Genomic DNA, 14,822 nt, shown 5'->3' with positions numbered 1-14,822 from the left:
AGAGCCTTCCCCCCCCTCTCCCCCCCCCCCCCCCTTTAAACTGCCCCGGATCAAAAGGCCCCCTTTTCCCCCCTTCCCCCCCCCAAAAAGCCTTTTTCTCCTTCCCCCCCCCCCCCCCCCCCCTTCTCCCCTGGGCCTTCCCTCCCCCTTTTCCGCCCCCCCCCCCCCCCCTTTCCTGTCTGGGGGCCCCATCTCCCCCCTTTCCCCACCCCTCCTGCTCGTCGGTCGGGTTCTTCCCCCTTTTTCCCCCCCCCCCGGGTTCCTGGGGGTCGGCCTTCCCCTTTCCCCTTCTCCCCCCCCCCCCCCCCCTTTCCCTGAAACGGTTTCAAGGGGGCCTTTCCCCCCCCTCCCCCCCCCCAAAGGGGGGCCCCTCCCCCCCCCCCCCTTTACTCCCGGGTTTAAGAGCCTTTTTTTCCCCCCCCCCCCCCCCCCCCCCCACCATCAGGGCCCCGGATCAGAGAGCCTTTTTCCCCCCCCCCAACCCCCCCCCCCCCCCTTTGTTCCCCCCCCCCCCCCCCCCCTCACGTGGGATAAAGGAGCCTTCTCCCCCTCCCCCCCCCCCCCCTACGCCCCATAAACCTTTTCCCCCTTCCCCCCTCCCCCCACACCCCAACTCCCGGCCCGGATCAAAGGGGCCTTAAAAAAACCCCTTCTCCCCCCCCCCACCCCCTAAACGCCCCCCCTTTTTTCCCAAAACCCCCGTCCCCCCCCCCTCCCCCCCCCCCCCCCCCCCCACCTTACTCCCTCCCTTCCCTTTTCCCCCATCCACCCCGGGTTTTTAAAAACCCCCCCCTTTTTTCCCACCCCCCCTCTCTGTGTGTGTCTCTGTCTCTCAGGTTCTCTCTCTCTCTCTGTCTCCGTCTCTCTGTCTCTCAGGTTCTCTCTCTCTCTCTCTCTTCCAACAAGTTCAGGTAGGAAGAATGGGCCATGCCTAAAATCTTAATCCTTGAATAAAAAACGTTTTGAGATCTGAGATCTGAGTTCTCTCTCTCTCTTCCTCTGTCTCTGTCTCACTCTCTCCCTCTCTCCCTCCCCCTCCTATTCCCCGACCCGTCATCCTGCCCTCCAGAAACCCCTTCCTTCCTTCCCCATCTACGTCATTTGTCACGTCAACTGAGATATCGTCATCCGCTGACGTCAGCTGGTCTCATGCTCCTTCATTCAGTCTCCTACTCCGTTTTTTTTGTTTTGTTTTAAATTTATCTTTTTTTTTTATATATTAAAACCCATGCAATTTTCTGTTTCTTAATTAATCTCATGAATAAATTGTTTTACTAATTAAAATGTTGGTATCTGCTGTCCCTTGTGAATAGCTTTGAGCGGTTTCGTGGAAGTTGTGTGTGTGTGTGTGTGTGGGGTGTGTGTGTGTGTGTGTGTGGTGTGTGTGTGTGGTGTGCGTGTGTGTGTGTGTGTGTGTGTGTGCGCCAGTGATTACGCTGTTCTTGTGAGCGAGACACTTTTCAATTTCTGGTCTCTTTTACACACTCGGACGCACTTACACCTGTACACGTACACACACACGCGCACACACACACACACACACACGCACACACACACATGCATGCACACACACGCGCGCGCGCTCACTCATGCACACACACACACATGCACACACACACACACACACACACACATGCATGCACACACACACACGCGCGCGCGCTCACTCACGCACACATACACACACATGCACACACACAGTATTCACAAACACCTCCATCCACCTCCTCTGTCATCAGCGCATCTGGCACGTTTCTTCTGTCAACTGTTTGTGGGAAGGCCCAGAGACCAAAAAAACAAAAAAACTGCACCGCTTTGAAGTCTCTGCCTCGTTTGTTTGGAGATGACACCTCTTTGGAGTCCGATCGTCTCATATCAAGGCAAAGCAAGACAATGCAAGGCAAGGAGTTTATTTTGTGTGCCCCCTGGGGCCATAGAAACATTACATATGTTCATCTTTTACACATATCCTATAAATATAAAAAGAGTGATTTGAAAACAACAACAACAACAAAAAACAACAACAAAAAAACAAAACAAAAAAAAAACACACACAAAAAACAAGCAAGCAAGCAAACAAACAAACAAAAGCCACAAGAAGTAGTTTGTCAATGTGTGTATATTGACAAGTACTATTTCACTCATACTACAAAGCGACGGAAAAAAATTGTATCAATGGACAAGACACTAATGAAAACAGTACTGATTTGTAATCAACAAAGAATTATGTGTGTGTGTGTGTGTGTGTGTGTGTGTGTGTGAGAGAGAGAGAGAGAGGGAGGGAGTGGGATGAGAGGGGGAAACGAAACGAAACGAAATGAATTTTTATTTCACGAGGGTAGTGGCGCAAGCACAGCTGCTTTTTTTATTTTTATTTTTTTTACATTCAGCCCTAAGGAGGGAGACAGACAGACATAGACAGAGAAACAGAGACAGAGTAAAAATGCAGTCATTCAACAATGAGCTGAACAATGTTAGCTCCCAAAGAAAACAGACAGTGCATGGGAAACTAAAACATGCTGAGCAGCCAGGAGGGACGTACCCTTCCCTGACTGGCACTGTACACAAGGATTGTACAGCAGACAGTCTCACACCACTGTGGAGAAAAATGAAAAGTGCAACGCAGCGGTATAAGTGTTATAAGTGGTGTAAGTGCAACGTTGACACAAAGTGGTTGACAGCTTACTTAGAACATACCACACAGGTTACTACTTTGCCAGGAGCATAAGGTGGGCAGGGGAGACTAACACACTTAGTGACCACGTGATAAAATAATGCGCCATCATCGTTTTTATGTTGACCATGGTGTTCTCTGTCCTCATCCATACACACGTATGCCGTTCTTCCATCGTGACCCGAATATTCCGTCATGAGGTGTCCCCTGTACTGTGAGGTCCACCCAGCAGGACAGGTGTCGGTGGCAGGGATCATGAGGGTGGTGGACTGAGGAGCCCGGCACACGGAGCACACAACGTCCTGGTCATCATTTGCTTTGACTTCATATTCTGCACCACACAGTTGGCTGTACCGTGATGGTTGAGTCGTGTTGTCCAGGCGGGGGTCCATCACCAGACACAGGTAGTCAGAGGATCCCCCCTTGCTACCATACCATGACCCCCCAGCAATTCCTGTAACCAACATCGTAAGAACTGCATTGTGAAAACATTAATGATAATAGTGATAATAATCAGTAGTTATACAACGCTGAGTCTTGTGCAGAGACAAATCAAAGCGCTCTCACACCAGTCAGTCACATGCATGCATCTCTAGACTAAAAAAACCCCTGAAAAACAACGAAGGGGCAGGGCAGGGAGGCTGTCGTGTGAAGAGGTGGGTTTTAAGGCCAGACTTGAAAGAGCTGAGTGCGGAAACCTGTTGAAGCGAAGGGGGGAGCTCGTTCCAAATGCAAGGTCCAGAGACAGAGAAAGAGCAGCGGCCGACAGTGGAGTGTTTGAATCTGGGTATGCGTAGACAGAGTGGATCCGAAGCCAATCGAAGAGAGCGAGATGGAGTATAGAGGTGAAGGCAGCCACAGAGACAGTGAGGGGCAGATTTGCGAATACATTTATAACAAAGAGTGCAGATCTTTTACTTTATTCTGTGTGAGACAGGGAGCCAATGGAGATATTGTAAAAGAGGAGTGATGTGCTCAGATCTGAGGATGAGTTTTGTATGCGCTGAAGGGACTCGAGGGATGAAGTTGGCAAACCAGACAATAGAGAGTTACAGTATTCAAAGCGAGAGATAATGAGAGAAACAAGTCTAAATGTTGCATCATTGGACAGATATAGCCGAACGGAACTTATGCACCGTAATTAACAGAAGCAGGACTGACAGGTCTGGCTGATGCATTTTGCATGGACAGTGTGTTGTCAAGTTCAACGCCGAGGTACCTGACTGAGCTGGAAAGAAGGATGGATGTACAGCCAAGTTTTGTTGTGTCCATTGTGATGGATGTGAGTTTTTGTTTAGTTCCTATGATCATTGCTTCGGTTTTGTCCGCGTTCAACTGTAACTTATTTAGAGATATCCAGTTTTGAATGTCCAAGAAGCAGTCAGATGTTTATTGTAAGAGTGAGGACAAAGTTTCAGGGGTATCGCTTTTCTGAAGTTGAGTGTCATCGTTATAAGATTGATGACTGACGTTGTGGCAGTTGATAATTTCTGCGAGAGGAACAGTGTACAGTGTGAAAAGCACAGGGCTTAAAACAGATCCCTATGGGACTCCGTGTTCGATTTTAACGGGTTCAGACTGGTAATGATCAAAAATGACAGACTGGAATCGGTCGGTGAGATATGATTTGAACCAGTTGAGAGCAGTGCCGTTGATAGCAAATGTATAATGAAGACGGGAAAGACGGATTGAATGGTCTATCGTATCAAAGGCAGCTGACAAGAAGAGTGAGAGGGGAAATTTTTCCTGAGTCGGTCGCTAACAGTAAATTATTCAGGATGTGGAGGAGAGTGGTTTCAGTGCTGTGGTCAGCACGATAGGCAGGCTGAAAAGGGTGGAGGAGATTGTTGAAACGAAGTTGATTGCTGAGTTGTTTCAAGACGGCTTTTTCAAGAAGTTTGGACAGGAAAGGAAGGTTAGAAACTGATCGATAGTTTTTCAAGATGTTTGCATCGAGAATGGGTTTCTTCAGAAGAGGCCGGACGATTGCAGTTTTGAAAGTGGATGGAAACGTTCCAGTAAGAAGAGATGAATTGACAATACTGGTGATTGTGGGGAGAAGCTGTGAGACTCTCTGGGAAAAGACAGAGTTTGTTATGGGATCAAGCTCACATGTTTTTATTGTCATTTCTTTCAGGATTTCATGGACTTCTGTTTCAGTCAAGGGATTGAAGGAATGGAGAGGTGTGTCACTGAACTGAGGATCAGGAGAAGTAGGTAGGAAAGGTGTTTGATCCAAGCTGGTACCAATATTTTGGACTTTATCGAAAAGGAAAGAGGAGATAACATTGGGGAGTTCAGATAAAGTGTAGGCAGAAGGAAGAGGTGTCCTTTTTGCTGTGCCAAGAAGATTTGACATGAAAAATAAAGAGATCTGGTGGATGTGGTATCGAGAACTTTGGAAAGAAAGAAGTTCTTCGCTGATGAGATCATATATTTGACTTGTTTATTTGTTTTCGGAAAATTTGTTTGTGGGCTTTCAGTTTTGTTGATCGCCATCGCCGTTCCTACTGGCGACGTTTGCGTTTCGCAAGTCGAATGTCACGTGTGTGCCATGGGGCGGAAGACCCATCAGGCAGCATGCAGGTAGTGGGGGGTGCATGTTCATCCAGCAGTTGGGAGAGGACAGAGTTGTAATGTGTAGAGACGTCGGTACAGGAAGAAATTTTGGAAAGGCGTCCAGCAGCTTGAGAAGAAAAAGTGTTAATGTTGATAGATTTCAGGTTGCGACGAGTAACATATGTTTTGAATTCTTGTTGGTTTTGAAGTGTTAAGCGAGAAAATAAGAGCAGAACGGTCAGAAGAAAGTTCGTCCGTCACAGTCACTGATGCAATGATGGCATCAGAGTCACGGGTGATGAGCTAGTCCAGGCTATGACCAGATCTGTGTGTTGGTTCTGTGACGAGCTGAGATAGAGAATGATTGGACAGATTGACATAGGCATTTGACATCAGAAGAAGTTTGGTTGTCGAAATGAAAATTGAAATCTCCAAGGATGATGAGTTTGCCAGAACTAAGGTTGTAGTAATCAATAATGTTTGGAACTCTTCGCGAAACAGTACGGTGAGCACATGGCAATTCATCCACGTAAAAAGACGTTAATAGGAAAATTCGGTTTATCAACTCCTGTTGACTCTTACCCATGCTCACACTCTCTGTCACATCCTGATGATGATCACTGACTTCCTCCAATGGAACACCAATGGACCATTCCGTGATCGTTTTCTGTCTTGGTGATGACGGTGTGCACTTTGCACATGAACCCAGCTGATGGTGTGACTGGAGTGTGCAGTTCGCACACCTTTTTTTCTGCTTTTTGGAAAATCTTAACCGATTTGGCTTCAATGGGGATACACCACACTGTGTCTTACTCTTGTGAGAGCTTTTCATGAAACAGGGTTCTTAATTTACATTTAGATATTGTGGAGGGTCAAGCACCTGTTTGTATGTAGAAAACAATGTGATCTGGTCATGCGATGTTTTCAAGTGTTGTAGGTGGCAGTCAAATAATCTCTGAAAGCACCAAGAAACCAATTACATTTTTACACCCTGGTTTCCATTACACAGCCAGATATATATTTATCGTAAAATCCATATCTGTTTAATGTCAAACAGACCAGCGATGCCCACTTGCTTTTCTTCCTACTATGGAGTCCATACAGCATTCTATATGCTTAAGATAAAATGCAGTTTACTTGCATTCTGCTAAAATTGAAGCAATATCTGGTACTGTTAGTGTGGGTTTGGATATACAAAGGATATGTTCTTGTTTCACAATAAATAAAAGTGCTTGGTGTTTTCATGTAAGATCTGATATTGATCAGAAGTTTGAAAGAAAATAGGTGTACCCTCTCAGTGACAGAATGGTCTGCCATTAATCCCCAGACCCATAGGTTAACATGGGTTGAATCTGAAAATTGAATAGTTTGAAGGATATTTTCGAGCAATTTCATCCTAATGTCCACAGGAATCTAAGAATTCCATACACACCCTTTTTTGCTTTCAAAGACATTTCGTCTGATGGGAAAGAAACTACACCTAAATATTGGTATGTATTAAGAACTTCAAGTTTTTCACCATCATAGAACCAATTCCCTCTTAAAGCATCATGTCCTCCGTTTCAAAATACGACTTTATGGTTAAGAGGTTTGGCAGTGTTGCTAAGAACATCTAATTGACTCTGAAGACTTATTATAAAGCAGAACAACATTATCTGCTAAAAGATTGGTGTCAGGAGAAAGTGTTATACCATGTCTGCCTCGTTGCACACTCCATGGTTAATGTATATATATATACATATACATATACATATATATATATATATATATATATATATATATATATATATATATATATATATATATATATATATATAAGAAACTGGACTGGAACTATCACTTAGTTTTAAGCCTTGTGAGCACCACCAAGAACGGTTCAGCAGCAGCATTATGTATCACATTTGCTTTCACAACTGCATTATACTCTTTATCGCTTTTTCCATGAAAACCGTTTTGTTTACCACTATCCAGAGATGCTTCCTATCAACGAAATCAAATGCATTTTAGAAATCAATATAGGTTGCATATGATTCTGAATGGCTCGACAATTTCTTTTGTACCAAGGCAAGTAAAGTGAAATGTGATCATCAGAGAGAGAGAGAGAGAGAGAGAGAGAGAGAGAGAGACAGACAGACAGACAGACAGACAGACAGACAAAGTCAAATACAATCAACACTCACCAGAATAGACAAGTGATGTGTTGTCAGGGCATGTAGTCCGTCCCCATCTGATGAAGGTGGACCCTGCAATCATAACAAATCCAGGGCAGGGTTACAGAAACTAGCATGCTGAGCTTGGTTTACTTAGCTGTAATAATGGAATTCTGTTCAATGTCTCATTACACATACTGGTGATTGTAAGCATGTAGTTAAAGAATTGATCTCAGGCAAATAAATGCAAAAAGCCAAAAACAAACCTTCCAATGTCTGTAGATGACATACTTTGATGTGAGTAAAGCTCCATTAACTCACAGTCAAAGGGGATATGCTTATATGTAACATCACTAAAAACAAATGTGCTTGATATCGGGGCAAAATGTATTCTGCAATGAATCTGCAGTCCACAACGAGTGGCATAATCTTCAATCTGCAGTCCGCAACGAGTGGCATAATCTGCAGTCCACAACGAGTGGCATAATCTGTAGTCCACAAGTGGCACAATCTTCAATCTGCAGTCCGCAACGAGTGGCATAATCTGTAGTCCACAACGAGTGGCATAATCTGTAGTCCACAAGTGGCACAATCTTCAATCTGCAGTCCACAATGAGTGGCATAATCTGCATCGTTCGTTTATTTATTTATAGTCTGTTCATCTAAGATGATGATATCAGACTGAAAATAAATGATATTATTATCATTATTTGGATTATTATCATTCCTATCATAATGATGATTGTTAGTATTAATTAGAAATCGACATTTCTGTATATTCGAATGAAAAGGGAGGCGGTTGAGGTGGGGGCGGAGGGGGGGGGAGGGGACTAAGAAAGGAAGAGAAAGAGAGAGAGAGAGAGAGAGAGAGAGAGAGAGAGAGAGAGAGAGAGAGAGAGACAGACAGACAGACAGACAGACAGAAGAGAGAGAGAGAACAGAATGCTGAAAAAGATGGAGTACAAAATCTAAAATGGAGATGGTGAGTGTCAGTGACTGGAGAAAGAAAAAACATAATATTGGAAGGGTGTGTGTGAGAGGCGGGACGTGGGAAGCGGGATTATGAAAAAAAAAATCAAATATTGTATGTACTACTTCTGTGGATTATTTTTTTGAAAAGAGGTTCATGTGGGACCTACAATAAACAACCAACTGTACTATTTAACACATAACTAGCTAACTTTAATAAAGAACAGTTTGAAACATATAACTTTCTCCAAAAACTGTTAACATTTGAAACTGGTAACACGTGTTCCGTAATTTTCTAGAGGCAAAAAAGGTTTCATTAATAAACAGCGGGTTAAAACGGGCTGTACCGTTAAACGTCCCTTGCAAATGCATTCGATATTTTCACAATATTTTGTGTATGGGGCATTTAGTAATAACCTAAATGCCATGCTCTTAACAGCCCTGCCAGTTCTTTTAGCATTTAATAAGGCAGAAGTGTTAACTTCTAAAGACAGAAAGGAATTTTGCATGTTTCTTTCAACAATATTACACATTTCAAATGATGATAAACGATGAGGAAGTTCAATTGCATTTAAAGCGTTTTTAGCTCCAAGCTTTGCAAGATGACCTGCACGTTCATTAGAGAAAAGCCCACAGTGTGAGGGAACCTAAAGACCTACTGTTGTAAGCCACAGTCACGAACAGAGCTTCCTATCCGAAACATTGTGCACGTGCCTAAACAAAATCTAAAGACCTACTGTTGTAAGCCACAGTCACGAACAGAGCTTCCTATCCGAAACATTGTGCACGTGCCTAAACAAAACCTAAAGACCTACTGTTGTAAGCCACAGTCACAAACAGAGCTTCCTATCCGAAACATTGTGCACGTGCCTAAACAAAATCTAAAGACCTACTGTTGTAAGCCACAGTCACGAACAGAGCTTCCTATCCGAAACATTGTGCACGTGCCTAAACAAAACCTAAAGACCTACTGTTAAACATATTATTAGAAAAAAGAAGAAAAAGAGAGAGAAAAAAACAAAAAGAAGAAGAAAAAAAAGCAACCAAATTAATGTGAACTAAAAAAATAAAAATAAAAATGAACAAATGAACAACAAAACAAGACAAGAGACAAAATAAATGCCAGTTTCAAGGTCAATACCCTTTCCTAAATTTTCTGTTCTTACATGGAATAGGTAGTAACTTATCATTATTGGCGCCAGTTGTCTTACAGGGAAAACAATTACTTCACATCAGTTCTAAGGTGGCTCACACTTCTTCAACTAAGGCCCCATAGAAACTCCTTTGAAAAAAAAAAAAAAAAATCAAACAAACAAATCGGTATATTGCATGTTAATTCTGGCGATATTTTCTTCTGTGATGTATTTATTCTTTAACAATTTTCTGAAAGCTGTGAATTCAGGCCCTTTTTTAATTTTTTACTTTTTAACTCACTCAGTACGGCCAGTCCTCTCTTCTCCTCTACACAGATCCCTCGGATGTCCAGTGGGTGTCTGAATGACCCAACCTTTAGCTTCCGTCGTCAGAATTGTGGTATTCTTTGTCAACATTCACCTCTTCAGTATAAGAGCCTTCCGCTTGCAATATTTTGATGATGGTAATTGGGGTGAAACGCTGTTAACGTCGTCTCTTTCGCCGTTCATATGGAGAGAGTTAAACAATGCTTGCATTCATACTGGTAAAACTTGGCACATATTATTGTACAGTCAAGTACTTTGTCAGTGTGGTATAAACCGTCACAGCCAAATATTATACAAGTTCCATTGTGAATCTAAAGTTGTTTACATTCTCACAGTTATTTAAGAAAACTTTCAAAATGTTCCAAACGTTTATCGCAATGTGACAAGACCAAAACAAACATTCCAACTGTTTCCCAAGCATCATTGCAAAATGTGCATTGATCGTTGCCTGCTATATCCATCTTATGTTGGATGATATTTGTAGTAAGTATTCCATGCATTAATCTGATCTGAAACCATTCAAGCTTGATTTCCTTATTATTATTATTATTTTATTTTTTTGTATTTATGAAAAGTGGTTTTCCAAACGATATCATTAGTTATTTCATTTCTCCACTTATTGCAAAAGTTTGGTAAGATTTTATCAGCAACCAAGATGTCGCAGTATATTTTTGTCCCTTTGTTATGCTAAGAGATTTACATGTATTTCTGACCTTACTACCACATAGACTAATACCCATTCTATTGCAGTACGCTGTAATCGCACGAAGGCATCCTAGGAAATTTAGAAAATTTATCTGGATATCGTGAGCATTTCTGAACTGTTGATAGTTCATGAAGGTCCCGTCAGGTTTGGTCAGATCGGCAACACGAAACACATGTTTATCCAACCAGCTTTTGAATATTATTGTTTAATTATCAATCTTAAACTTTTCATTATAGAAGATGTTTTCTGCCACGAGATCTGCAGCACCATTCACCATGATTTTGCTTCCATACTGTTTGTTTATATGCCTGGAGTGTATTTACCCAGAATGTGCTTAAGTTGACTCAGTGGAAGGCCCAACACAGCTTATATCACAGATTGACATAAGTTTACATTTGGGCCAACAGCAAAGTGAGAGCTGTATTATCAATGGTTTCTCCAGTCAATGGGGAAACCATTCACAGCTTAGTCTTTTGTGAAGGACTATGACTCTCAAACTAGGAGGCAAAATTGCACTGGCTCTTAGTGCTGCAGCCTTGTGGGCTGGTTGGCCTTTGGGAACCATCCCAACGCCGACTGTCCTAAAACCCTCTTGGCCGAGAGAGTGGGGATGTACTCGGGCAAGACACTCTCCACTATAATCAAATTCTAGCCCAAATAGTCAGAACAGCAGTTGCCTCCTCTGCTGTTCTGATGGTCATAGTCGGACACGACTGATTATCACACACACACACACACACACACACACACACATATATATATATATATATATATGAAGACTTGAGCCGTACTTGTCCAAATCTTTAACAATCGGACAAACTTCTTCTATAATGGTTTTCCATTTATGTTTGCCGAATGTAAGTTTTCTAATACAAGCAAGTTTTAAAGCAGTTATAAAGTGTTTAATAGATGGAATATTTATGCCATCGTCGCGTATATGTTTAATAGTAGTTTTTCTTGAAATCCTATCTAGTTTATTACTCCATATGAATTTAACGCACTGCTTCTGAAGATCATTTATCATGCCATTTGTGGATTTGGTACCAGAATCCAGAGATGAACTAGCTGTGACAAAACCATTGATTTCAATATGGCCATTTTCCCAAAAGGTGTGATATTTCTTTTGATCAAATTTAAAAAAAAAGTGCTTTAATTGCTTTTATTTCCAAAAATCTGTTGGTGTAATTAAGCTCTACGCACTGTCTTAGGTCTGCAGTAAACCACATTTCGAGAATTTTAAACTGTTTGGGGTTCCAGTCTAATTTCAGGTGGGGAATATACTTAACTATTGATAATACTTTATTCCCTAGCCAAATTGCTTTAGTTTTTCCAGTGTTTATAAACAGTCCAGTGACACTTCCAAATCTCCCTAATGTTTTCATTACATTCTCAAATGATAATATGTCTCCTTCTAATAGTAGTTGAGTATCATCTGCAAATTGGGATATCTCGTGTTCGGTATTGTTGATATTTATTTCTTTGATTTGTTGATGCTCTCTTATTATTATTGCAAATATCTCAGCCGAAATATAAACAAATATGAGGATACTGGATCACCCTGTCTGCAACCTCTTAAAATATCAAACCAGTCTGAACAACGACCATTTACCACTTTTCTAGCTTTTATGTTTTTGTGAAAGGTCATGATCCAGCGAGATATATCTTTCCCGAAACCAAAGAGTCTAGGACTTTGTGCATAAATTCCCAAGGAGTCGAAGGCCTTTTCAAAATCTACACAGATCAACATTCCTGGCAGATGTTTGCTTTGTAAATAATCAATAAGGGTAATAAATTAGTTTGATGTTGTCTCCAACGTATCTGTTTTGTTATGAATCCTGTTAAAAGCTTGATTTATTATCCACATTATTGTGTTTCAGATTTTTCAAAACATTCTTAGTTATTTTGCGATGCAGGCTTGGAGTTCGTTCCAAATAAGGGATCATGGCAGCGAAGGGGTAGGGGTTTTAATCTTTTTCACAATAACATCCCAAACAAAATAAATCTGTTCTCGGTCACTTTCATTCAAACAAATCAAGCTTTTGAGGCATAATACTGACTCACATAGTTCACATTTGTTAGATAACAAGTAATTTGTAAATTATCATTACCCTGAATATCTTTTATCGCAATTTGCAACAATAGCGTGATGTGTATTTGATTTTTTTTTCAGACAAGAACAACTGTTCATATTTATTTTCTTAAGAAAAACAACAACAACAACAACAATAGCTGTTCAGTGAAACTAACAGAAGGGGTGAAAAAGGCACCATGGGAGACACTTGACGCATGTGACACAAAGAATACAATGAGTCTCGTCAGGTGGTACAATAACAATGTCTCCAAAAAGGCTGGGGTATGCCCCACCAAGAAAGCTATATGATGGTGTAAATCAGACGTGAGAAGGGCATATATGAGGCACCCATTTCTGATAAAATTCTGCTACAAAACCGTGGGTGTATTTGATTCGTTTGATTTCCATGAACTAAATTCATTGTTGCCATTTCTGTATGCACTTTGTGCCATGAATTTTGGTAAATTAAAAAAAGAAGACATTTCATTACTTAAAGAACTCAACACTAAAAATGTATTTATGCTATGAGTCATAATTTTCAGGAAGACGTTTCAATTTAGCTTTTTGCAGTTTTGGCAGAACTCTGGGTGGATTTATGCAATAAGACACTTTTGAAGCATATAGATAGTAGTTATTGATAATTGCCACAATGCATTTTGGATAAGTGAATAAAGCAAGTGACATAAACAAAAATGATGTATTTTCCTGAACTTGGTTGTGTGAGTGCAAAAGAACCCCTACCCTCCCGCCATCATGATCCAAAATACGGGATGGACCTATTTATCCTATCAAAGTCAACTTTGCCGATGAAACAAATCAGGAAGACTCTACCATGATCCAAAATACGTGATGGACCTATTTATCCTCTCAAAGTCAACTTTGCTGATGAAACAAATCAGGAAGACTCTACCATTATCCAAAATATGGGATCAACCTATTTATCCTATCAAAGTCAACTTTGCCAATGAAACAAATCAGGAAGACTCTACCATGATCCAAAATACGTGATGGACCTATTTATCCTCTCAAAGTCAACTTTGCCGATGAAACAAATCAGGAAGACTCTACCATTATCCAAAATACGTGATGGACCTATTTATCCTCTCAAAGTCAACTTTGCCGATGAAACAAATCAGGAAGACTCTACCATTATCCAAAATATGGGATGGACCTATTTATCTCTACCATTATCCAAAATACCGGATGAACCTATTTATCCCCTCAAAGTCAACTTTGCCGATGAAACAAATCAGGAAGACTCTACCATTATCCAAAATATGGGATGGACCTATTTATCTTATCAAAGTCAACTTTGCTGATGAAACAAATCAGGAAGACTCTACCATTATCCAAAATACGGGATGGACCTATTTATCCTATCAAAGTCAGCTTTGCTGATGAAACAAACCAGGAAGACTCTACCATTATCCAAAATATGGGATGGACCTATTTATCTCTACCATTATCCAAAATACGGGATGAACCTATTTATCCCCTCAAAGTCAACTTTGCCGATGAAACAAATCAGGAAGACTCTACCATTATCCAAAATACAGGATGGACCTATTTATCCTCTCAAAGTCAACTTTGCCGATGAAACAAACCAGGAAGACTGCCAGATATGTAAATTGTGATATAAATGCAAAAATATTCCTTTACTTTTATTGAAAAAAAAGGTAGCACATGGGTTATGCTTAAACAAATCGACTCAATGATGCTGTATAAAATATCTTTTTTGGCATGTCTGCTCAAAGTATTCACACAAGAATGGTCTATAAACAACCCCTACCCCCACCCTTATTTGTTTTACTGTAATACCTACTCACCATCATTGACGTTCAGGGAGCGGATCTCCTGTGCAAGCTGTAGTTCCTGTTCCCCAATGCTCTCCACTTTCTCCTGCAAGGACTGGAGATCGGACAGAGTAGACTGTAATTCCTCTTGGTTTTTCTGCAGCAGTTTCCTGGTGCTGTTCAGTTCTGCTTGCAAGTCAGACATCTGATGGCTGTTTCCAGACACCTGCTGCTTCAGGTCTTCTGTCATCAAACGGCCGTTCCTGTCAAATGAGAGTTTATACATAACTCTATTTAACTGTGTTCCTTCCACATGGTTTTTATCATACAGTTCATAGCCATCAATCAGTCAATCAATCAATCAATCAAAAGGAAAGAACATGTGCGGGCACGTACACACACACACACACACACACACACAAAGACACACACACACACAC

At 41.3% G+C, this 14,822-nt stretch overlaps 1 protein-coding gene across 1 annotated transcript in view; it reads right to left on the bottom strand.

Annotated features, from left to right (window-relative positions):
* Positions 1 to 1,894: 1,894 nt before the first annotated feature.
* The window catches only part of LOC143289550 (uncharacterized), a 15,139-nt gene continuing 2,211 nt past the window's right edge, over positions 1,895 to 14,822 (bottom strand). The window contains exons 2-4 of the mRNA XM_076598557.1: positions 14,416 to 14,645; positions 7,414 to 7,476; positions 1,895 to 3,128 (exon numbers count right to left, since the gene is read on the bottom strand). Of these exons, the coding sequence (XP_076454672.1) occupies positions 2,683 to 3,128; positions 7,414 to 7,476; positions 14,416 to 14,645 (739 nt within the window). The 3' untranslated portion in view covers positions 1,895 to 2,682. The remainder of the gene's footprint in view (positions 3,129 to 7,413; positions 7,477 to 14,415; positions 14,646 to 14,822) is intronic.

The sequence above is a fragment of the Babylonia areolata genome, chromosome 14 (genome assembly GCF_041734735.1).
Source record: "Babylonia areolata isolate BAREFJ2019XMU chromosome 14, ASM4173473v1, whole genome shotgun sequence".
Classification (NCBI taxonomy): domain Eukaryota; kingdom Metazoa; phylum Mollusca; class Gastropoda; order Neogastropoda; family Buccinidae; genus Babylonia; species Babylonia areolata.
This window is presented reverse-complemented; position numbering and strand designations above follow the sequence as displayed.